The 26,790-nt window shown below is 40.5% G+C and overlaps 1 protein-coding gene across 2 annotated transcripts in view; it reads left to right on the top strand.

Annotated features, from left to right (window-relative positions):
- The window catches only part of ME1 (malic enzyme 1), a 336,698-nt gene extending 310,807 nt beyond the window's left edge, over positions 1-25,891 (top strand). For both annotated transcript variants that reach the window (XM_084622076.1, XM_084622077.1), the window contains 3 exons: positions 2,478-2,651; positions 21,047-21,145; positions 25,575-25,891. In XM_084622076.1, the coding sequence (XP_084478202.1) occupies positions 2,478-2,651; positions 21,047-21,145; positions 25,575-25,742 (441 nt within the window). In that variant the 3' untranslated portion in view covers positions 25,743-25,891. The remainder of the gene's footprint in view (positions 1-2,477; positions 2,652-21,046; positions 21,146-25,574) is intronic.
- The last annotated feature ends 899 nt before the right edge of the window (positions 25,892-26,790 follow it).

Genomic DNA, 26,790 nt, shown 5'->3' with positions numbered 1-26,790 from the left:
CAATAATTGCTTTGTTATTTATGTTTTAAAAATTATTTGTTTTAGGTGAATTTAGAAGCTAAAGATTAGAAATACCAACTTGTTAATTCTGTATGTGGAGATCAGTTAAATATGTAACACCACAAATCTGATAATTCCATTGAAGCAAAACAAAACACCAAACAAACAAAATGATCTCTGGATAGCTTGATTTTAATTTGAATTTCAGAAATACTAGGTGGAAAAATATTTCACCAATTTTTATTATTAATAAATTTCATGGGGCTATGAAACAGCCATATTTTTATTATAAATTAAATGGCAAAGAAATGAGAGGAGCCTTATTGAAGTGTTTTAGTGCTTTTAGCTAACTGTTCCTGTGTACTGCAGTTAGCGACAGAGAACATACACTCTGTATTCCATCTGCAAGAATCCCCCCACCAAGTTAGGATGGAGCAGCATTTCGTAGGTTGGCAATGCATTATAGCCAGCCTGTAGATGCTTGTCTACTACTCTGTCCTTCATTATTATACGTAACGTATGAGTAATTGTCAATTATGAGACTGTTAGTAATATGATGTTTGATTTAGTTCCACCTTCTATGTGTCATTTAAATACACAGCGACCTGTTTTTCCTTAAAGATGTATTTTGTATTTATAAATATTCAGTAAGATAGACATGTCTTATTGCAGGAAGCAAAATATTAGAAATCATTCTGTATTGAGAATGGAGCCCCAGGATCATTGACCTCTGTTACTCAGATTTCTGGTAACTAAAGACACAGGTGAAAAGTACAGAAAACTGGTTGTGTGAATAAAACTAAGAACAAAGAAGTACAGTTTGTTTTTTGTTCATTTTTTTAAAAGTCCTGTGGTTCTGGAGCGATTGTCAATAACCACAGCAGTTTCATAGAACTGCAATGTTAAAAATAGCCTCTGTGAGCAACTGATGCATCTGCCTTCTGTATTGGATCATGGGTTCTGTACTGGATTTCTCCTCTAGTATAGGGAAGCTTTTTAAATACTGTAAAACTGTCATACAAACAAAAATGTAGCATGTCCCATTCCTTTACTGAAAAGTACATATGACAGTGCAATGCAAGAGTCAAACAGGAATGCATACAGTATGAACAGCTGGTATAACTGGTAACCAGAGCTAAAGATATATTGGAATATCTCTCACTAAAACATATAATAAACAGTCCATGATAATACTGCATGACACCAAGTTAAACAAAATATCCCTTTGAAGAACTGAATTGGAACATTGGTGTGTTTTTTAAAATACACATTTTCAGTTTCCCTAAAATAAACTTTAACATTTTGTGCTACAAGGAATCTCTCAAAACTATTGAACAGTAAAATTAATCATTTTAGCAATTTTAAATGGAGCGGGACAAAGGCCCTCTTGTAAGGCTGAGCATAAGCATCCTACCCCTACTTGACCGTACTATTTAAAGCCTAAAGTACTCTCATCTCAGCAAGGCTTAGAACCATAGGTAGTTCAATTAGAGCCTCTGGAATTTCACTTCTCATTATTCTCAATTTAGATTTTTATTTCTTACTATAGATCAGCAGCTATATGGGGAAAGCACTAATAAGATAGGGCTCACAATTGCCTCCAAGACAATTCCTCAGAAATCCACAAAAGGCACTGGAGATTGGGTGTGTCACCAGTGCTCTCAGCCTTTGCTAAGAGTGAATTTCATTCCTTTGCAAAGGGTCAGCACAGGATTATACACCACTTAAATCCTCCTTAAACCGTATTTTGAGGATTTAATTGGTTCATATGGTTTATGCTGGCCCTCTGCACAGGGCGAACTCTAGTTTAACAGAAAAGTGGGACACCTAAAGTCACCTCAAATCTAAAGCTTACATTTGGCAGCATGACACAAATTGAATTTTACAAATATAGACGTTTCCTCCTACACTTCCCGATATTTACACATCTGTATTTCCCACAATGATGAAGGAATTGATCATTAACACTGGCTTACACTTTCCCTTATCTTTTCTCAAATCACATTCATGGCTTCTGAATAAATGTATATAATCTGTTGCTTCCTAATAAAACAGTATCTACTCCATAGCATAAATCAGCCACACAGGATACTCTAAAAAGAAAAGGAGTACTTGTGGCACCTTAGAGACTAACAAATTTATTTGAGCATAAGCTTTCGTGAGCTCGAAAGCTTATGCTCAAATAAATTTGTTAGTCTCTAAGGTGCCACAAGTACTCCTTTTCTTTTTGCGGATGCAGACTAACACGGCCGCTACTCTGAAATAGGATACTCTGTAGATACCATGATCAGCATTCTGTCATCATCTGTCAGGTCAAATAAATCTAATATCCAGTGAAGAGTGCCAAGAAGATTAGTTAAGATATAAGTGAAATTTTGTAATACCTTTAAATATTTAAATGGTTTTGTAAAACCTTCATGAGAGCAAGTTTCCTCTCAAACAAACTAGTAACACTTTCAAAATATATTTTGTTTTAGGGGCGTGGCATTTTTGCAAGTGGAAGCCCCTTTGACCCTGTGACTCTTCCAAGTGGACGCACTTTCTATCCTGGACAGGGTAACAATGCATATGTGTTTCCTGGCGTTGCCCTTGGTGTTGTTTCATGTGGATTGAGGTATATAAGTGAAGAAATTTTTCTCACTACTGCTGAGGTGGGTACACTATTCATAATTTTAAAATCCTTTAAAATCAGTGATTATATAATAAACACTCAAATAAATATGCCATCTTTCAAATCAGAAAACAATATTTCCTTTTAACATTTTAGCTCTTTATTTGTAAGGTAATATACATTTTCTACTCCTATAAGTACATTTATATATTTTAAGCAGTTATTTTGATAAAGAAGTTTGTATTAGTTGGTTCAGATGTCCATTATGAAATTCACTTCATCATTTAATATTTCCCACTCTAAAATCTGGATACAAGATGGCTCTATCTAGACCTTTAATCACATTTGAGGAGTTGATCCAAGAGCAAGCTGGAACAAAAGGTTTAATTAAGATGCATACAGTTTTGATTGAAAAAGATGTTAAGTAAATAACCCCGAAGAAAAGATGTGAGAGGGACCTGGACAAAGAATTTGATCTGAATGAGTGAGTCTCATGTGGGAAAGGGGACATATATTTTCAATTTGTGTCTGTCATAAAGCAAATTATTATAAATTACTGTTTAGATGGCATTTGACTCCAGCTAAAAACCATCATATTTTTGCTGCTAGGGAGGCGCTCTGTTGGAATGGTTGTGAGGAAAGGGGAACATACTTGCACATGTGATTGTGTGCAGGAATTAGACAGTTTTGGGAAGAAATTATTAGCAATTCATCTTATGGTCAAATTGCACCTTCCTAGAGATCCACTGACCTGCTTACTTAATGGTCCAGTAAAGGATCTACATTTTAAACAGAATGACAAATTAATTTTGTATTGTTAGTAGCAAGGCTTTGTATTTCACATTATTGGAAAAATGTGACTTCTCCTTCTATGGAATTGAGGTATCAACTGTTCTTGCAATAGAAAAGCTTTCAAGCCAAGTATGGACTGTGATGTTTTGGAGTCCACCCAGACCAGTAAGGGGTTCTGGCATCCCAGCCCTGTAGGTTTAGGGGACTTTAGGTGCCTTTTTGCTGTACAGCTATGGTTCAATTCTCTGACACCAGTAGCCTGCCCACAAACATAAGGTCTCACCAGCCAAGTTACTCTTCAGGGAGACACCAAAAGCACCCCCAGTCATGGGTCTCCCAAAATACGTCCTCCCCATGTTCTTAATTACCAGACACTCTGACCATTCCCCTCCAGTTTATCACCCATGAAGGCATGAAACCAACCTGCTAGTTACCAGCTCACTTTGGCATATATACTCCACGCAGTTTGCACACCAGAGATCTGCTCGGGATAAAAATAAACAAAATTTATATATAAACTTATTTAAAAGCTTTTTTGTAAAAAATAACCCACAAGTTCAAAAATGAAATAGTAAGGGAAAAACAAACATACACGTTATACAGAAAATAAATGTAAAGACACCACCTCCAGTTTTACACTTTTATATTAGCTCAAATCCCTTTTCTAATATGAGTTACCTGTTGCCTTAAAGCAGTTCTCTAGCATGCCCCCCTAGCTGTCAGAGGAATCGAGTATTCACAGACTGCCTCCTGTCCCAAGGCTGTCCCCCAAATTCTGATTGGCCTTCAGTTCAAACCCTTTCCATTTTAAAAGGGTTTGCACTTTTTTTCAGTCACTCTAGATATTCAAAGTGGGGGAAACTCCCTCCTTTCTTGGTTTCCAAAGATGGGAATTTTCTTTTCAGTTTCAACTGTTCCCATTTGCTTGGATGATTCCATATTGGGTTTTTTCTGGGCTGGACAATGGCTAGGTGCTCAAAGCCAGACTTGACTGGTTGGCGAGGTAGCTTCTCCCTGCTAATTCTTTTACCACACTGTTGTGAGGTGATGCTGAAGTTGCACCAGTTACAATTACATTTTTATATATAAATAATACACACATCTTCATAACCATAATGTGTATACATATCTCATAATGATTATTAAGTTCAGTTCATTATAAGCTTTCATAAAAGATCTTGATATCCTCTTACAGGAAAACATAGTATTTGATCAGTTGGCTTAATTGCTTTTATTTTTGGTTTTAAACCTTCTGTTCTTCCCCTGGGGTGTCTGGACCCTGAATGTCACGTGTACACAAGAGAAGCGCCAAAAAGAGATACATGTTTACAAATTTGGTCACCCCTTTTAGCATACTTATGGGAGGAGGGCTCCCCAGCCAGCAAGCCAGATTCTTTGAATATTAACCTGATCCTGAATAAGTAATATATGATGTAGTATGTTAATATTTCATTGTAAATTTGCCTTAATAAAAAGTTTTTTAAAAGGAACAAAAAGTTCTCTTAATACTATATCTACATATGCTTTTTGTGCATGTATGCAGTATACTCTGTTTTGTGTGTTACTCCTGGGGGAATTCTGTGCCACTGCACATGCACAGAATTTATGTCCCCCGCAGATTTATTTGCTTCTCCGTGGAAAAATGACTTTCTGATGGGGAAGCCAAGGGAAGCCACAAGAACGGTCATGCAACCCTTCCCAGCAATATGTTTTGGGGGCCCAGGGCAACCAACAGAGATGTAAATCACTGTGGGGCAGGAGGTGGAACTGGGGAAGACCCAGCTGGTGGCTCCTATCCTGCACTGGGCTCAGCTGCTAGTCCCGACTGAGCTGGGGAGGACGGGACTTCCTCGTCCCCTGCACGGTATACAGGGCCAGGGTATCTGAGACCCATCCCCAGATCTCTCCCTAGCTACAGGAAGCTCTGCAAAGTCCCCTCCCGCTTCCTGCACCCATCGCTTTACAGCTGCAGGGAGAGGGATCCCTGTACAGCTGCTCCGCCCAACCCCCATGCATCCAGACCCCCTTATACCTAGATCCCATTGCCAAGCTTCACCCCCCCACACTCAGAACCCGCCCTGCACTACCCCAACAAGCCATCCGCACCTAGATCCCCACCCCACCGAGCCCCAAACAGCTGCACCTGGATCCCCACCCCACTGAGACCCTACACCTAGACCCCCCTGCTGAGCTTTATCTCCCCCATGCCCAGACCCCCCCACACACACTGAGCCCCAACCCTCTACAGAGTCCCATTACTGTTGCACCCAGAATGCCCCAACAAGCCCCAATGCATCCAGATCCACACCACACCTGGAACCCCCCCTGAGACGCCTGCATCCAGATTACCCCACACAGAACACACTCAACCTACACCTGGATCTCCCCACACTAAACCCCTCCACACTTGGATCCTGCCTTGCTGAGCCTGCCTGCCCACACCTGGTGAACCTGGCACAGATGGGCAAGGACCTGAGGTGTTTCTGGGGCAGGACCAGTCCTTGCGCTGTATCTGGGTTGGGTGTAGCCTCACCATTGAGTCTGTGTCCCGAGGGGATCTCCCATCTCTGTGCAGCCAGTGGCCTAGGCTCCCCAGTGCCATGCTGGAGCCACCACATTTATTTGACCAATAAAATTTGCAGAATTTTAAAACGTGTGCAGAATTTTTTTTTTTTTTGGACTAGAATTTTTATTTATTTTGGCGCAGAATGCCTTCAGGTGTGTGTGCGTCTATATACGTATGTCTGTGTGTGTATTATGCTATACAGAGAGACAACCACAGGGAAATACTGATATAACTCTGGCCTAAAGGAACTTCACCAAATATCTTATCCATATTTGGATGTGTTTATTATTGCCTTCATTATTATTTGTAATTCTTTATCTTGTGGAGTCTTTAGGCCAACAGTTTTCAGCATTTTTTGTAGTGGAGTTCTCTTGTGAGAAATTGGTGGAAGGGTTCCCTCATCATGTTTTTCCTTGTGCCACGCTCTGCTACAGTTGTCACCATCTTTTTTTCTTTCCATTTTCTCTCCTGACCTTTTCTGCCTCATTTCATTTCTCTTATGTTTATCTTTTATTCTCTGGTGTATTTTACTTTCTAATTTTTGTTCTTTTTTGCTTTCTTGGTGGGAACTTTCCTTCCCTGCTCTCCACTCAACAGAAGACTATATGGTGGTTGGGAGGTTTGGGAAGGTCCACCATTGATGGTTCTAAGAGGTCAGTCATACATAACTTAGTCATGGGAGGAAAGGATAAAAATTTGTGCCTATGAGCTGCTGTTGGAGCCTCCTTCCCCGCACATATGAGCTTCCACTGTGGCCATCTGCATTAGGTGCCATTGTGGGAACAGGGACAAAGAGCCTCTCGGTGCATTACCCATAGTCATATTAGCAAATTTAGAGTAGGAGGGAGCAGGTTGAGCATTATGGAACTTTCTCCACCCTCACTGTTGTCCTCTGTTCCACGCAAATCCCACCCTATTGACTTTTCTGTAGCTTAGGTGGCTCCTCTCTCAGCATTCTGGCTTCTTATGTTCCCTTCCTTAAGCACCCAAGTCTCCCAAAGCAATTTATGGGGAGCCTAGGCACCTAACTCAGAGCTGAGGATTCTACTAGGTAGCAGGGCATGGAGGAGGTTAGGCATTGCAACAACGAAAGTACCTTTGTGTATTTAGCCCTCACTGCTATGACCCCCTCACTCCAGTCCCTGAATCTCTCCACTGGTTTCTTTTCTCTTTTCATATTAATTTCAGCCTCCTCATCCTTCATAATCCTATCCACAACTTTGCTGTCATCTATACTGTCTCTGACTTTTTACGTTCCTATGTAACCTCTGCGACTATGTTTGGAATAGTCTGTCCAGTCTTCCATGTACAAAGCAACACTTCCTCTTCACCTTCAAATCCCTTCTTTCTTAGTCTTCCTATATTGCTGTCCAACTACTAATATCTCTATTTTTTCTTGCACATGAATACTTGTCTCATATATTGTATTTTTGTTAATTAGATTATGAACTCCTCAGGGTATGGACCCAATATTTCTACATGTTTGTAAAGTCTGATACACATTTATGGTACATGATACATAAATAGTCAAACCTTTTGCACCAGAAATCAATTTTCCCAAATAACTAATTATCTATGGAGGCACCAAATAAGAGACACACAGACAAAATATGAAAAGATTAAAAAACTACACCTCAAAACTCCATAAACCTGTTACCTACTTCTGTGATGCTAACACTCAAGGAATGAACCATGCACTACAAGTGCATACCAAAGCATTCGGTGAAAAAGACTCTGTCTGTTCACAGCTCCATTAGGAATGAAATATTTATAGATATAAGGCTAAAACACAGCTGATGAAGAACCAATGGAAGAGACCAAATATTCTAGAAGAAAAGGCAAATAACAGAGAAAATAATTATTCTTTCCCAATTCATAGATTCTAAGGCTAGAAGGGACGATTATGATCATCTAGTCTGACCTCCACTATAACACAAGCCACAGAACTTCCGCAGAACAATTCTTACAGTATATATTTTAGAACAACATCCAATCTTGATTTAAAAATTGTCAGTGATGGGAGAATCCACTACAATCATTGGTAAACTGTTTCAATGTTTAATGTGTGCACTTATGACTTATTTTTTGCTTTCCATAGAAATCAAAAATGTAACCTCTGCAGTTTTCTATGAAACTTAGTTTAGGGTTTTGATGGGTTGGATCACAGAAACCCCCTTAGGGCTGCCAACTGATGTGCCAAGACTACTACTGCCCTTGCTTTCACTGCCAGCTTGGGGCTCCAGCACCCTGTCTTGCTGAGCCAGACATGCCAGTCTGCTCCAGCACAGACCCAAGGTCTGAACCATGTGCCCCAGAGCTGCAGACTTAACTGAAAGCAATTTCAGAAATGTTCATGTCTTTAACACTCAGATGCCCAACTCCCAGTGAGGTCCAAATCCCAATTAAATCCATTTTACCTTGTATAAAGCTTTTACAGGGTAAACTTACTCAAATTGTTCACCCTCTATAACACTGATAGAGAGATATGCACAGCTGTTTGCCTCCCCAGGTATTAATACATATTCTGGGTTAATTAATAAGTAAAAAGTGATGTTATTAACTACAGAAAGTAGGATTTAAGTGGTTCCAAGTAGTAACAGACAGAACAAAGTGAATTACCAAGCAAAATAAAATAGAACATGCAATCTGTGTCTAAGAAAACGGAATACAGATAAAAATCTCATCTTTAGAGGAATTCCAGTAAGCTTTCTTTTACAGATTAGTCTTCTTCTAGTCTGGGTCCAGCAATTACTCTCACCCCCTGTAGTTACTGCCCTTTGTTCCAGTTTCTTTCAGATAGCCTACGGGGTGGAGAGGCTCTCTTTAGCCAGCTGAAGACGAAATGGAGGGGTCTCCCTCGGGTTTAAATAGACTTTAAATGGTGGGTGGACACCACGCACTCCCCCTGTGTAGAATCCCAGCTCCAAGATGGAGTTTTGGAGTCACATGGGCCAGTCACATGTCCATGCATGACTAAGAACATAGGTAGCAGCCATGGGTCACGTGCTACCTTGAACGTCCTCAAGTAGACTTCTTATGTGGATTGGAGCATTCCAAGATCCATTGTTTCTTAAATGCTTCTTGATTGGACACTTAATTTGCACATTCCTTTCTCAAGAAGCTGACCAAATACTTTACAAAGGCTACTTAAAAATCAAGCCAGTACACAGCCAATATTCATAACTTTGAATACAAAAATGATACATGCATGCAAATAGGAGTAATAGATTCAGTAGATCATAATCTGTAGAGAGATATGCTACATGTCATACATGCTACATAGCATAAAACATATTCCAGTTATGTCATATATACATTCATAAGCATATTTCCATAAAGCCTTATGAGGAGCACCGTCACAAGGGTTTCAGCCCTCCTAAGATTTCCTTCTCCATCATCTCCCCCTGCTTAATTTCAGTGATTGTTCAGAATTTGTGACTTCACAATATGACAGACCATGTATGTTACACATACAGGCTTTGCTTCATGATCCGTCAGAAGATAATATGATTTGTGATTGAGAAACTCTTCTTCAAACCAAATATGTTTGTTTATTGGCAACAGCTAAAATCAGACATTTAAAAAGAAAAGATTAATTTAAATTATTTTCTTTTTCAATCTGCAGCTATTTTTCTCAGATTGTGGACTCCTAAATTAAAATCATATTGAACTGAACTGATCTGCTGTAATCTGGTTTTTCAGATTAGATTTCACATTACACCCCGATCATTGAAAGTTATTAAAGATCACGTGGAACTTTAAAAAAAAAATCAGATGTTATCCCTTATGTACTGGGTAAACTCCAATGTATTATTATTGCTACGAGTATTTACAGGGTTTTACTGTGCTTTCTAAGTACACCTTACACCAAGCAGAATCTAACAGCTTCACAAGAATGTTGAGCACAGTTCAAATATCCCCAGCAGCTGACTGAGTTTCTTTGAGGACACCTAAGACTGTGAGTAACATCCAGAAGATTTAAAAACAAGTGAAATCCAGCAAATATTATGGAAAACCTAGACGAAAAGAAGCTACATTTCATCCTGATTGTGAGGCTCAGACACATTCCCAACAGCTCCAGAGATTAGAATACCCAACTCCTCCAAGCTTTTCTTCTTCCTCCTGCTGAAGTTGTCTTGATGGAGCAAAGGCAGGAAAGTGGGCTCAGACAACTGGGACCTAGGCTGTTCAGGCTTAAGATCAGCACCTTGAATTTCATCTGCAAGATAACTGGCAGCAAATGTAATATGTTGCTCCTTTGGTCTACAATATTTACAGGTGGGCAGCTGCGTGCTGTACCAGCTGGAGTTTCCAATACTGGTTTTGTTAAGCAAGGTATACTCTGGCATCTTTAAAAAGTGCCCTCAGCTTGCCCTCTCTGAGGGACATTCACAATTTCCATCAGTAAAATTAGTAAAAGGCCAGACTGTTTCCATTGGCTTTAACCATCCAAGAAGGGCAACGATCCATTTCATAGGACTTTGGATAATTACATCCTGCCTGCTCAAAGCCTCCCCTGTAATTTCAATTGGATATGGTATTCTTCACTTACTGTCCTAAACTGCTGCCTGATGTTAAACAGTTGCCTCATTTCTTTCTAGAAGTAGCTTCATTTTGGTTTGGGTTAAGTCATTCCCATATGTAGTTTGTAAAGTGCTTTGGAATACTGCTGGATGAAAGGTTCTATATACATGAATTGAAATGTCTTAAGTGGCAGTCCAAAAGACCAGCAAAAACTGGTTGCTGGCAGAAGCAGTTTTAACTAGCAGTCAAACAACATTCTGGAATCTGGGCGGATACAGTACTGTTAAATCTCTTAAAACAGTCTGCCTCCTGAAAGTTGTTTTTAGTGCAGATTTTGCTGTATACTTTATTATGCAGTATGAAAGTCCCTCATGAAATTTTACATGAGCAAATATCTAGCTTGGAGTAGCACTGATGGGCTACTAAGGGAAACCTCACCAAAAAAAGCTCAAAAGTCATTGAGGGTAAGAGATCTTCCATTAAAGGTTTCCATTGAAGTCCTGGGGGAAGGGGATAAAAGGGGTATAAATCTTCCATAAAGGACTAAAACCATAGTATACCTTGCTTTTCATGTAGGTTTTGAAATAATTATGATATTAAAAGCTGAAAAACAATTGTGAATGGAAATGCCAAGCAAGCCCCAGATTTTAAGACTCCCAAAACATAACTGTTAAATGAAAAAAATCTTCTTAGAATGTAATGCAGGCTTATCTGTAAAAGAGAGCTATTGAAAATATGAAGCCAGACTGCATGCCTGCAACTATTGACCTCGAGCTTTGCCACCTCTTCTATTAATTCTGATAGAAGGAACAGTTCACTTATTGTAAGTACCTCAGATTCTGTTTTCAGTTGTTCTGTCCTTCATGTCAAGTAAACTAGAATGCAACTGATTTTAGATGATAAAGCTAAGGCACTGTGAGCTATAATGCTTCCTAATTGCAGGCAATTTCTCTGTAATGACAAGGAACATGAACTGTTCCTCTAAACTTTACCAAGCACAGCAAAAATGTCAGAATTATGAACTAATGAAATACTCTTGGCGCTATAAAGCCTACAGTTAATTCACTTCAGAGATAATCCTGTTAAACCTTTTCATTATAGAAAATATGTTCCCAAATAGCCAAGATGTCTGCACCTGGTTGATACCATGTGCTCAGTCTTGGATGACATCCATTTAAATGCTGGACCATTTCACTTTCTATTAAAAACATAAACTAATTGAAAATGCTTTTACTTAATCATAGTCCACTTGAAGAATGTGAAATTTCCTTTGAAAATATTAGTTTGTGCTTATACGCTGTTTCAAATGCCTTGTTATAGAAGTACAGCACAGAAACTTTTAGATTCCATGTGAGATAAGGTTGTCACTGGTCTCATCCAGAATAGTATACAGTTTTTATTCTCTAACTTGCTCCCTGTAGTCTCCTGCCACAAAACATTTCGCTTCTGAATTTTCTCTGTGATGCTTTAAACTAACAGCAGCTAACTTCTTCAAGCCTTGTATTCCCAGCAAAATCCTAACCAGTTAGATCTAAGAACAAATCAAATTACAAACAGATCTCAAGTATTCTTCTGACAAATATAAATATACATCCTGTTTTATCAAAGAGCTTGTTTACCCTTGGGGAAAAAAAGAAAACCACTAGTTGTTAAGGGGGAAAACCAAAATAAAATAAAATACACAGGATTATATTTTCTATTCCTAATTATTGTGGCTCCCTCTAGTGGATGTTTAGTGGCCAATACGCTTTTCAAGTTCAATTTAAAATACTGCTAGTTTGATCGCAATAGTTTGCATGCATGTGGATGTACTGGGTATATAACCTGCCCTTGTCTTGGCCAGCATTCCCTCTTTCAACAGACTTTAAAATAAGTGTGTGTGTAAATGACAGTTAAGCACATGATTCCTCTATTTACTTAGAGTTACTATAATGTTACCCCTTTTTAGCCTGAGTGGTTAGCCAATATTTAGGGTCTTGGAGGTTGTCTCCACTAAGGCTAAGTCTACCTACGCTATACAACTCCAGCTACGTGAATAACAAAACTGGAGTCAATGTACCTTAGGTCGAGTTACCACGGGGTCTACACCGCGGGGGGTCAACGGGAGAAACACTCCTATTAACTTGCCTTACTCTTCTCGTCGGGGCAGAGTACAGGGGTCGACTGGAGAGTGATCTGCTGTCGATTTGGCGGGTTTTCACTAGACCCACTAAATCAACCGCTGCTGGATTGATCTCAGAGCGTTGATCCCATCTGTAGTGTAGACATAGCCTAAGAGAAGAAACTGAAGTTAGGTATTTCTTTGGTGCAATCTTGTTCATTTACAAAGAATGTACACAAAGTCCTGTTTCTCTGGACACAGTAGGAATTGAACAAATGGGAGAAAGCTTCTTTGCTCACTCTTCCTCCAAGTCTCTTTCCAGCCAGCACTCAACTTAAAGAGCACTCACTCTGAGCTTGCTTTCTGCTTCTCTTGTTGTCTCCTTGGAAAGCTGCCGTCTGTATCTTCTTCTGACTCACTGACACACACAGCTCCACCAAACAATACTCCACCACTTCACCCACAGTGTTTGCACTCAGACCCTATGGTTCAGCTCCTACTCTCAGCCAAGCGTCTGTACTATGGATAGTGTCTTCTGTTGTGTCAGCTATCTCTAAACAAAGGGACATTTAACTACTCCCTCATTAACCTGAATGGAAGGTAGCTATCATGCTCACACCCTCACGCCTTCTTTTCAACTGTCTAAATGGGCCATCTTGATCATCACTACAAAAGTTTTTTTTCTCCTGCTGATAATAGTTCATCTTAACTAATTAGCCTCTCACAGTTTGTATGGTAACTTACAATTTACCTGTGTGTGTGTGTATATGTATATCTTACTATATGTTCCATTCTGTGCATCTGATGAAGTGGGCTGTAGCCCATGAAAGCTTATGCTCTAATAAATGTATTAGTCTCTAAGGTGCCACAAGTACTCTTGTTCTTTTTGTGGTACAGACTAACACGGCTGCTACTCTGAAACCTATCATGCTCAATCGCTGCAGTGAAATTTGTAACTGTCCCTAGATCAAAGAGACACTACCTGTGGGCTACCCAATCTACAGCATAACAACAACATTTGCAAGCCTAATGTTATCTAAAATCAAATTCAATTCAATGCTATGACTCAAGACAGACAATTAAGCTCTAGAAAGGCAAGGTGAATGAGGTAATATCTTTTACTGGACCAACTTCTGTTGGGGAAAGAGATAAGCTTTTGAGCTACTCAGAGCTCTTCTTCAGGTCTGGGAAAGGTACGCGGAGCATCACAGCTAAATACAAGGTGGAACCGATTGTTTAGCATAACTTGTTAACACAGACATAGTCTAACAGACCATTCAAGGTGAAGTAGCCTGTTGACACCCCTGCAGTCATAGGTCAAAAGAGGGGGATTAATGGGTTACAGATTGTTGTAATAAGCCCTAAATCCAGTGTCTTTATTCAAACCATGATTTTTAGTGCCTGGTTAGTGTTGCCAATTTTGGTTGGATGTATTCTTGGAGGTTTCATCACATGACAATCTTTAATTAAAGATTAATCTTTAATTCCTGAAGACTCCAAGGACAATCCTGGAGGGTTGGGAACCCTATAACCTAGCAAATTTATGAATTTAAGCAACCAGGCTTATCTTTTGAAGGTGTTGTGCCAGTTTCCTTTGAGGACAAAGATTGAGAAGTCAGTGTAGGAATGATTGTTCTGTGAAAAGTGTTCACCCATGAGTGATATGGTATTCATCTCTATCATTTTTCTTTGCGAGTTCATTCGAGAACATAGTGATTGTCTTATTTCACCCACGTAGTTGTTACTGGGGAATTTAGTGCACTGAGGTAGGTACACCACATGTAATAGGCATGTGTAGGACCCATGGATTTTGAAAGGTGTTGTGGGGGCTATTGATCATTGTAGCAGTGAAGATATGTCTGCATATTTTAAATCTATTATTATGCCAGGTTCAGGTGCTACTTGAGTTGCTGGGTCTTGGTCTGTGGAGAGCTCACCTCTGTTGATGAGGTTGTGGGGTTGTTTGAAGGCCAGAAGAAGGTGTTCAAGAAAGATTTCTTTCAAGGTGTGGTTTCCATACAGTATAGGTTACAGTTGTTTAATGATACCCATATAGGGATTCCAGTGTGTGGTGGTAGGTGACAACTAGGGGTGTTCAGTTGGAGGGGTTTTTTTCCCCTGTATTGAAGCAGGTTCTCTTGGGTGGCCTGTTCCATGATGAGTTATACTTGTCTGGCGGAGTGCCCTTGTTTGGTGAAGGCCGTTTTAAGTACATTAAGGTCTGTATCCCAGATTCTCTCCTCAGAGCATATTCTGTGGTTTCTGAGGACCTGGTGTATAGATAACAGATTTATTGGGTGTAGTTACTGGATCTGTGGAGGTAGTGTGATGATCCATGAGATTCTTGTATATAATTGTCTGCAGGGTTTCATTGTTGAAGCTGATTGTAGTGTCCAGGAAGTTGATGCTAGTCTGGCTCCAATCCACATAAGAAGTCTACATGAGGACGTTCAAGGTAGCATGTGGACAGTGGCTGCTGCCTGTAAAAACTGAGTCATGCATGGACATGTGACTGGCCCATGTGACTCCAAAACTCCATCTTGGAACTGGACTTTGCATAGGAGAGAGGAGGGGGTTTCCACCCTCAAGAGAGTCTATTTAAACCCCGGGGAGACCCCTCCATTTGGTCTTCAGCTGGCTAAAAAGATAGCCTCTCCACCCCCAAGGATACCTGAAAGAAACTGGAACAAAGGACAGTAACTACAGGGGGTGTGAGTAATTGCTGGACCCAGACTAGAAGGAGTCTAGTCTGTAAAAGGAAACTTACTGGAATTCCTCTGAAGGTGAGGTTTTTATTTGTATTCAGTTTTCTTACTGTATTAGACATAGACTTGTGTCATAAATATAAAGGGAAGGGTAAACCCCTTTGAAATCCCTCCTGGCCAGGGGAAAGCTCCTCTCACCTGTAAAGGGTTAAGAAGCTAAAGGTAACCTCGCTGGCACCTGACCAAAATGACCAATGAGGAGACAAGATACTTTCAAAAGCTGGGAGGAGGGAGAGAAACAAAGGGCCTGTGTCTGTCTGTATGCTGGTTTCTGCCAGGGATAGACCAGGAATGGAGCCTTAGAACTTTTAGTAAGTAATCTAGCTAGGTATGTGTTAGATTATGATTTCTTTAAATGGCTGAGAAAAGAATTGTGCTGAATAGAATAACTATTTCTGTCTGTGTATCTTTTTTGTAACTTAAGGTTTTGCCTAGAGGGGTTCTCTATGTTTTTGAATCTAATTACCCTGTAAGATATCTACCATCCTGATTTTACAGGGGGGATTTCTTTATTTCTATTTACTTCTATTTTTTATTAAAAGTCTTCTTGTAAAACACTGAATGCTTTTTCATTGTTCTCAGATCCAAGGGTTTGGGTCTGTGGTCACCTATGCAAATTGGTGAGGCTTTTTATCCAACATTTCCCAGGAAACGGGGGGTGCAAGTGTTGGGAGGATTGTTCATTGTTCTTAAGATCCAAGGGTCTGGGTCTGTAGTCACCTAGGCAAATTGGTGAGGCTTTTTACCGAACCTTGTCCAGGAAGTGGGGTGCAAGGTTTTGGGAAGTATTTTGGGGGGAAGGACGCGTCCAAACAGCTCTTCCCCAGTAACCAGTATTAGTTTGGTGGTGGTAGCGGCCAGTCCAAGGACAACGGGTGGAATATTTTGTACCTTGGGGAAGTTTTGACCTAAGCTGGTAAAGATAAGCTTAGGAGGTTTTTCATGCAGGTCCCCACATCTGTACCCTAGAGTTCAGAGTGGGGGAGGAACCTTGACAACTTACGTGTTCTATTTTATTTTGCTTGGTAATTCACTTTGTTCTGTCTGCTATTACTTGGAACCACTTAAATCCTACTTTCTGTATTTAATATCACTTTTTACTTGTTAATTAACCCAGAGTATATATTAATACTGGGGGGAGGAGGGGGAAACAGCTGTGCATATCTCTCTGTCAGTGTTATAGAAGGCAAACAATTTATGAGTTTATCCTGAATAAGTTTTATACAGGGTAAAATGGATTTATTTGGGGTTTGAACCCCATTGGGAGTTGGGCATTTGAGTGTTAAAGACAGGAACACTTCTTAAGCTGCTTTCAGTTTGAGCCTACAGCTGTTAGGGGATGTGGTTCAGACCTGGGTCTGGGTTTGCAGCAGGCTAGCAGGTCTGGCTCAAACCAGGCAGGGCACTGAAGTCCCAAGCTGGGAGGGCAGGGAAAGCAGGGGCAGAAGTAGTCTTGGCAAATCAATTGGCAGCCCCAAGGGGGTTTCTGTGATCCAACCCATCACACCTGCATCAAAGCCTGTGCTAATGCCATATCCAGTGCTGAGAAGAGCAAGGTGGGGGGGCTTGTCAAAGGAATATCTCACTCACACTCAAAGGATTCTGTCTCTGGGTCCAGTGCCAAGGAGAGCAGTGAAGGGGGCTCATCTAAGAGTTCTCAGTATCAGGAAATTGGGATTTCTTGCTCTGGGTCTAGGGCCATCACTGGTCTTGCTGTCAATGCTGGCAAAGGTGAGTCTGTCTCCCTTAACCTAGGTGTCACTACTGGAATCTTGGTGCTATCCTTCATTGGTGTTGAGGATTCTGAGACCTGCTTTCTTGGTCCAGAGTTCTCTCTGGGGGATGGATGTGTTGCCCATTCTCAGCTGTGTTTGCATTGAATGCAGGCAAGCGTTTTTTGCTCCAAAAGACAGTGATGGGTCTCTCTTCCCTGGAGCTGGTGCCGTAGTCGGCACTGAGGCCTTCAGTGCTCAGGTAATGTGCACCCTCTTCATCTTCCTTTCCCTGCTGGTACTGGGGGTGTGGTTCACAGTCAGTGGGACACTCCCCAAAGACAAACTCCTCTGTTCATATACAGGGGATGTCTCCATTCCTGGATCTGTGGCTAAACTCATGGATTGCTGCTCTGGTGTAGTTTGAGCCTTGTCTCTTGGGATTTCCTGAATGCTGAAAAGGAGCCGCAGATAGCATGCTTGTCTGGGAGATGTGCTTCTATGAGACAGAACAGGCATTGCTGTGTTAATCTATGATAGGTATTAGTCCATTGCAGGAAGGATGGAGTTGAACCTGGTAGGTTCTGAAACTGCCAAAGCTAGCAGTCAGTGCAAAGTGCCTTGCCCTGCTGTACACACAGGGTCTCCCCATGTCTGTCCTGACTGCTGCTTTTTTGAGGGGTAGAGTGTGGGAAGCATGCAACAAAAATCAAACAAATTCATATAAGGAAGAAATGAAGAAAAATAGTTTTCACTGGAGAAGAATTCTGACAGTCAGAAGCAGGTTAGAGACAGTCTTGGTTCTGTCTTGCTGGCATGGGTGGTAAGAGGGAACTGAGGGAGAGTCAGGGCTGCTTCACCCTTTGTCCTCACAGTGAAGCATGAGGAGGCTCAGGGTGTATGCCCTGCCCTGCTGCACATTGCTATGCAAAGATTCCAAATTCACATGCTTGGGGCACATGCACACCTACAGTGGAATCCACATTGACACATACCCAAAAAAGAAAGTAACCTAGAGCTTTATTTAACACTAGGATATCTAGAAGGCATGCGGTACTGAATCCCACTGGAGGACAGGCCACCCATGATTGGGCTGGTACCAACACAACCTGCCAACTTGGCTTTACTGGCCCTATCAAAGCCTGCCGTCTAATAGACTGTGGCGTGGAACACCATCACATGTCTGGATTAAAAGAAGGTGGTCTCGGTCGCCACCAGCATTGCTGGTTAGAGCATCCTCACCAGAACAGGAGGGATCCTTTGGGGACATGGCAGAAGCAGCAAGGGAGACACTCCAGCTTCCCTCTGCTCTAAAGGAACCCTCTACAGTCGAAGAAATCATCTTGGCTCCAACACTATCCAATGATGCCTTTAGGGCTTTCCAGGAGTTGTAACTGAGGATAGCTGGGACATTGGGCATCAAAATGATGGTGATCCAAGAAAACACATACAAGCTATTCAAAATCCCAACCAGTGTCCAAGAATCAGCCTTCTGATCGATGAAGGCATCTTTGACCTGGCAAAGGGTCTGTGACATACCCCTTCCTTGCTTTGCCCACCATCAAAGCAGATAGAAAAACAATACCAGGTTCTACCCAAAGACTTTGAGCACTTCTATCCCCACCTTACATTGTCATTATCTCCACCATCAAGGAGAAAACCAGATCGGAAGGGTCTCCTAAAAGGGGGACTCTTAAAGACAAGGATCCCAAAAAGCTGAACCTTTTCTGCCAAAAGGTATCTCCTTGGTTTCTCATCGCAAACTGTCAGATGGCATTTTAGAAATACAACTTCCTGATGTGGAAGATGGAGACCCCTTTCCTAACTTGGCTGCCACAGGATTGCAGGGCAGATAATCAATGAGGGCCATCAAGGTGCTATAAGTGGCAAATTTGACACAGCCACCAGATGGGTGGCCACAGCAGTCACTATGATCTGGGCCTCCTGGCTCCAGGAATCCAGGATACCAAGGGGTCCAAGCCACAACTCAGGACCTACCCTTTGAGGCCATGGACCTATTTAGTACAAGAGCAGATGGTGTTATATCTCCTCAAAGATTCAAGAGCAACACTCAGATCCCTATGAATATACACCTTGGCACTGTATCGCAAGCCCTTCTGGCACCAGCCACCCCAGAGGCAGAGAATGCCATTGTTCTCTAACAGTCACCATCCCGAATATCTCCCTAGAAAGTGATACATCAGGAAGTTCTGACAGGTTTCAGTTGTGCCCTCTTGCTTGTGCCTCCTGGTGAACTACACCATCCCAGGTGATCAAGTTCCTAGTCATCAGGAAAGATTCCACTATAGCAAGGACTCACCTACTCCAAGACAGATTCCTCACACTCCAGTCATTACTCATTGCAATGATTTTACACCCGATAACAGTACAGAACTGCCTTACAATGTTAGGCCATATGTTCACATGTACATAAGTGATGCCACTTGCCAAAATTTGCCTGAGACCACTATGGTTCTGGCTCAGATCAGCATATTCCCTGCAAAGAATCACATAGCTCCATCCCATGTACTCACAACACTGATCTGGCGACTACGTCCCAACAATGTTCAGAAAGGGATGCAGTTTGTGACCCCGTTGGCATCCAGAGCTCTTGTCATGGACACATCCATGATGTGAATTGAGATTGAGAATCCCACGTGGAGCAACTGCAGATTCAAAGGGTTTGGTTTTCAGAAGAAACTAAACTACACATAAACATCTAAGATCTCAGGGCCATTAGACTGGCGTAACCCTCAACAGTGCAGATACTGACAGAAAATATATTCTCAGAATATCAATTAGTATGTAAATCAATTAGTATTAGTAAAGTATCCCTTTTTAGGTGCACATGTCACCCAGGCCTGCAAGTTTGGTCCAATGAGGCCACGGTACCTTTTGCTCCCATGTGGCTGGTACTTCATGCTCCCATGCAAACACAAAGGTTGGAGCAGTCCCAACCCTCCCTCAGTTTCCTCACAACTTGAAGCCGATGTTAACTGAGGACTCCAAAAGCAGAGATGGAGGGCAGGTTTGTGGGATCCACACTGACTGCAACATCTCAAAGAGCCACAGTTACTGTAGGATAAATAATACTCTTTCTTCTTTGAATATGTCAGTGTGGATTCCACTGTAGGTGAGGGCAAGCAGTAACTTTTTCAGAACAGTGCATATGAAGAGTATCAGCTGCATCAGTCCAACAGAGATTGGAGTACAGCTCTCCAAAATTTTGCATCTGATCTGGCAGCCAAGTCCAGTGGGTAATGCTTGAAGACACATGAGTAGCTTGCTCCATGAAGCAACTTTGCAGATCTCAGATATTGGTATGTTGTGGAAGCCTGCTGAGGATGCCACTTGATCACTGGTGGAGTGAGCTCTAATAGTGAGAGAGGTGCATATATTGTGTTATCCATTTTAAGAGTCTCTGGGATGAAAGGGCTTGACCTTTGGACCAGTCAGCTATAACCACAAATAGATGTGGGACCATTCTGAAAGATTTGGTCCTGTCAGAATAACACTGAAGAGCCCTGGACATATCCAAGCTCTGGAGCTTCTTCTCCTCTTGTGAGGCATGTGGTTTTGGAAAGAACACATGTAGGTTGATGGATGGTTTCAGAATTTCATTTGAATCAACCTTGGTAAATTTGGCTTGAGGTCTCAGTACCACATAGTCTCTGTGAAACACAGTGTATACAGAGGAAAAACAATAAATAAAGTAGTAAGAAAACAAAAGCACAGGAATAACTAAAAATCAATACACATTTAAAGAAAATATGAAAATACATGCATATATTTAATGGCAATTTTATTTTCTACAAAATATTACATTTAAGAACTGTGACCAGCAGTGCTGTGTGGAGAACTTTGTATCTGGCAAAATCAGAAAGTGTACTTACTACGAAAGTTACTTTTGAACTGATTTACTGTAAAGTAGTCTTGTGGGTTTAAAATCAAATCTACCTTCTGCTTTATTTCTAGGTGATAGCTCAACAGGTTTCAAAGAAACATTTAGAGGAGGGTCGTCTCTATCCTCCATTAGTTACTATTCGAGATGTGTCACTGAAAATTGCTGTGAAGGTAAGTGATTTTAGTTCATTCTGCAGCCTCTCTCTACTACCCACACACTTTGTATATGTTAGTTAGATTAGGTGAAGTAAAATATTTTCAGAATTCATTACTCATTTTAAATCAATCTTGATACGAAGCAAGCAGAGTGTATTTTAAAATTTCAAATTCATACAGTTCAGGCATAGGAGTGAAGGAACTGAAAATATTTTATACTCAGTGTTCAATTACAGGTGACTACAGTAGAATGATGTTTCTACTGCTTTCTCTGTTCTCTGGTTAGTTGCATGTTCTGTTCACAGCACCTGATCCATGAAGATTGGAGCCATGAAATCCTATACTGTCAATAGTTTTCTATCCTTTAGTTGCCTTTCAGAAGAATAAATGCCTTCTCACATGCCAGCCTCCTCCTTCTTTTGGCCTACTGCTGCTTGATTTTGTTCCAATCCTCCTTATCTTGACCCATCAGAACAAATAGTGGTTTTTTTGTGAAGTCAAATATGTTTTTCATGCATGGATTTTGCCAAATTGACTCCACTATGTCGGTAGCTTATAAAGTGCCCAAAGTAATTTGATAACCCATAGATTTGGAAGCACTGAAAAATAACAGACTTAGCCCCAGTTCTACCTTCCCTGTGGCTTTTTGTCTCCCACGAGTTCTCAGTTTTATTTCTGAGTGGGTTATCATGCTATAGATAATCCCATTTACTGAACAACCTTTTGGAAGAGCAATGTTGTCAATAGCTCCCTGTCTGTGGAATGGTTCCCTTTGATTCATTTGGAAACAGGATCCCAGGTACATATAAAAAGGCTTGTTGTAGTTCAGTTCTTTTCAGGCTGATAATAGCTGTTTTCCATAGATGTCAAAACATCTCTAAGCAGACTTCTCAGGCTAAAATCAGACTGCCTTTGTGCTTGGCAAATCCTTTCAAAAAGTGATGGAAACTCTCCTCCTCTATTCACTGTGACAGAATTAATCTTTTTAACTTAGGTGCAAAATTTAATGGAAAAAAATTGAAAATGTGTAATTTGATAAATTCATTTCTGGTCTGATCTCTCTCCTAGTTGGAGCTATGCTCTAGGAATTATTTTGGGGAAGTTCTATGGCTTGTGTTATACAGGAAACCAGACTAGGTGATCACTGTGGTCCCTTCTGGCCTTCAAATCTATGAACGCTTGGGCTGTGCCTATTTTCCAGCAAATAGTGGAAGCAGTTCAGGGTTGTAGGCAGGGCTTGGCCACATCTTTCTGCCTTTTAAGCTAGATGAACATTTCCAAAGATATATTGAAATACTGAATTTCTATTAGGAGAGACATTTAAACTTTAACAGTAATGACTTATTCAGTGGTGATAATTGTATGCATGGACCCAAAGAGGATCTCTTGTGGAAATGCCCAAAGAACTTCAGAGGGGGTAGGTTGGGGTCAAGGTCAATCCCTGAAAGCAAATCACAAGGTAACAGCTGTCCCATTTGGGATCATAGCCTCTCCCCAAGCCTAAGACATCTGTGATAGAGAGGCAGCAATAAGGAGGAGAAAGATGGTTCACCCTTCCCTAGAAATAGGAGGTTTAATCTGTTTGGGGAGTAAAGAATGCTGCATGTTGGGGGTGGGAGGAAGAGAGAGAGCACATGTGCACAGACACAGATTTTCTCAGCCAGCTGATGCCCTTTCTGTTCAAGAGGCCACTGTGGAAAATGAGTGGGTTCAGATTTCTTCTGAATTCAGTTTTTCTGTAGCCATGTATGCTTTGGTTATGCCATGTTTTGTTTTCATTTAAGATTTCCCAGGAATGTAATGAGGCTTATAACAAAAATTGAAGAATCGGTGAAAATTGGTGGGGGGAAAAGCTTCAGTTTTCTGGGTTAATATTGGGGGATGGGAGGACAGAAAAGCAGCAACAAATAGAGAAAGGTAAGATTATTCTGACTCAGCTCCCTCCTCTGGAAGGAGAGATGGCAGCTTGGTAATCTGGGTAGCCTGGGTTACTAAAACAGAGTGGGCTGGAAGTGGAGAACATAAGTGCTTCCAGGCCTGCTCCAGAAGGAGAGATGGTGGCTCTGGTACCTAGGCCATCCAGGTTACTGAGCCACCATCTCTCCTCCTGGGAGCAGAGAATTGGGTCTGGAAATTTCAGCAAATTTTGCTGGGTTTTTTTTAGGACTCAAGTACTGATATACCCATGGATGTGTAGGTGTATCTTCCACTATGTTGTCTGTCTTTAAGTGGCTCACATTTACACTTTGACTAATTGATTAATAATAAACATTTCTACTCAATGTAGTATTAGATTTTCTTAACATAATCAGTATTTTCATGTATGTGAGTGGTCCAAAATTCAGGTGAAAATTGGTAAAAAATACAAATAACTTTTGTCCAACCTGGGAATCTTTTGGTAAAAACAGCAGAAACCAAAGACAAAAGGCCTTAGTAATGCAGCACTTGATTCAACTATCTATGGAGAAGTTAGAAGCTTTTAATCAGCACTTAATCAGGTGCTTTTCCCAATCATCACTAAAACAAAGCCCACACACTGGTGTAGGATCAAAACTCACCATTTCTTGGAGATTTAGCTTTACTAAGAAAGATATTGTCAATTATGGCAAACCTTAACAGCTCTGGTCACATCTAGTGGCTGTTGAGCCTTTAAGCAAAATGAAGCAAGAAATATTTCATCTGAAAAGGAAGAGTTAACCTTGGCAAAAGATGATCAAAGTACAAAGAAAGAATTACCTTCTTCGTGTAGAAAAGGCTTGTATCTTCTTAAAAGCAGAGATTTCACTTCTTTCTTCCTTGTGTGAAGGGGGGGGACTATTTTGCCCACTGCCGCCATAAAAGCTAGGATGTTACTGGATAAAAGGGAGCAATCCATTTGCACCACCAGAGATAAACTTACAAGAGATACTGGGGGAATTCTGCACCAAAAAATCCAAAATTCTGCATATTTTGTCAAAATAATGCAATATAATCACACAAGTTTCACTTATTTTGGTAATTTATTTAAACTACCATACAGGAAAAAACAATCACAATAACTGTTCAGAATTTCCTAAACACATGAAAGTTACAAATATTTGGTAAGCAATACCTTGCATTCCAGTTATAATCCAGGATTTTCATTTAAAATTACCTTACTTTTATTTTGGTGTTTAAAGTGACATTCTACTTTACAGAACACCAAATTGCTCAGACTTTCACACATGAAAGTCATACAGTTTTGCCAATCATTGTCCTGCAATTTTTTAAATGGTTAAGTACAATCGATCCCGAGCTGTAATCTAACCCCATTGTGCCTCTCTGGCACAGGGAAAAAAGTGAGAAAAAAGAAAGAAAGAAAACAAACAAATTTAGTCTCTAAGGTGCCACAAGTATTACTTTTCTTTTTGCGAATACAGACTAACACGGCTACTACTCTGAAACCAGACCTTCCTAGCTGAGGATTCAGTTACTGTCATTTACAATAAGGCTCCTTTACACCATTCTAAAACAACGAGGAGTCCGGTGGCACCTTAAAGACTAACATATTTATTTGGGTATAAGCTTTTGTGGGTAAAAAAGCCACTTCTTCAGATGCATGGAAGATGCATCTGAAGAATTCCATGCATCTTAAGAAGTGGGTTTTTTTACCCTCGAAAGCTTATACCCAGATAAATCTGTTAGTCTTTAAGGTGCCACCAGACTCCTCCTTGTTTTTGTGGATACAGACTAACATGGCTACCCCTCTGATACTTTACACCACTCTGGCAAGGTAAAGGAGCCTTAATTGACTAAGAATGGAAACAATTAACTAACAATGGGAACAGAAGCAGCCTGCCTGCTTAGTTACATTTCTGCTCTGCCTCAGGGACAGAGCTTGCTTCACACAGCCCTATGCCTTCAAGACCGGAATGCAGCAAGAGGGACAGAGTGAATCTCTCTCACTCCTTCACACACAGGCATGCGCCCAGCCCTACCCCCTTAACATGTCTCCATGGATGCACGCATGCCCAGCCTCCCGCCTCCCTCCCACCGTGATCTGCTCTCTGCTGCCAGCTGCTCCCAGCAGATGCACCCAGGCTGCTGGGGAAGGGGGGTGTGTTCCCCACAGATTTCTTTGCTCCCCCATTTTTCTGCAGGGGAGCCAAGAAATCTGCAGAAGGTATCAATTCTGCGCCCCTGCGGAGGCACAGAATTCCCCCAGGAGTAAAGAGAGTGAGAAGGCCACAGATGCACCAACATAGCTTTTCAGAAAATTTTGCACAACCTTTGTTAATCCCTTCCTCATAATATATTGGGCCTTATCCACAACTGATGTAAATTCATCTAAATCTGTTTTACACCAGCAGAAGATCTAGTATCTTATGTTAAATGTTGAGCTATCATCATTTCTACTTCTACTTTTGGAACAGCACTGCAATAAACTTAACAGGTTGTAATTGTCAACTTGGTTGTGTTCTTCCAGATTGCAGAACAAGCCTACAGCAATAAGACAGCATCTTTCTATCCTGAGCCTGAAGACAAGGAAGCATTCATCCGCTCACATGTTTATAGCACTGATTATGACAACTTTGTGGTGGACTCTTACGTCTGGCCCAAGGAAGCCATGAAAATACAGACCGGAAATCTTTAATAGAAAATGAACAAGGTAGCAGTAGTTGAAAGAATTCAGATACTTATTACTTTTTTGTCTGTTAAATCTAAAAATTGTTAGTTTTTTTTAAATCTTTAATAGAAAATGAACAAGGTAGCAATAGTTGGGTTCAAATATTTAGTAGTTTTCTGTTAAATCTAAAAATTGTTTTTTTAATATGCTGAAAACTTACAATAAGACTAATTTTTTCTTTAAAACTTTGTACTTTTATTTCAAATTAATTGATTAAGCTGCTAAAATAACTACACAAGAATAAAAATCAATTTGGGCAATGGACTTTTGGCAATTGTTTCCCTTTTTTCCTTTGATTTTCAGCTGGAATATTACAGAACATATTTATTATGGAGAATCACATCTCTATACATTTCTGACGTATTACAATACATTGTAATAGAGGACTAAATCCTGCTCTCACTGATGCCACTAACTTCAGTGAAATCAGGATTATGTCCAAACTGACAAACAGTATGGCAGAGACTAAATAACCTAAGAATGCACAATCTGTTTAATTAAGGAAAGGCACCGTACAATTTGCATGTAAAATAGTTATATTATTATCTTTAAATAAAAATAATGAAAACATTTTTGTTTTAAAACATGGTAAATATAGAATATTTTTCCCTAGGAAAAACTGTATGCACATTTGCAATCAAGCAGGTGCAATGGCAGCTGTCGAGAGAAAGTTTTCTAATGAGAGAAGCTAATGAATATCCCTTCAAAGCCTACATATATCTCCCTCTAGTGATTGAGTGGTTTTTTTACTAATATATATTAGCTATGTTAATCTTCAGTATTCATTTCACTAAAATGGAAGTGTCCATAGCACATGTTAAATATATAACCATGTCTTCCAAAACATTACATAGTTATGTGATTTATTTACCTGTTCATTTCTGTTAAATTATGTATTTGGTTTAGTTTTACATTTTTTATATCTTTTAAACTTGTAAGACTTCATCCCCCCCATGTGAAATAACAGCTACTCTGATATTTGGTACACTTCAGTAGTGTGGTTCTCTGACTTGAG

Source organism: Lepidochelys olivacea (genome assembly GCF_965140295.1).
Source record: "Lepidochelys olivacea isolate rLepOli2 genome assembly, chromosome: 3".
Lineage (NCBI taxonomy): Eukaryota > Metazoa > Chordata > Testudines > Cheloniidae > Lepidochelys > Lepidochelys olivacea.
This window is presented reverse-complemented; position numbering and strand designations above follow the sequence as displayed.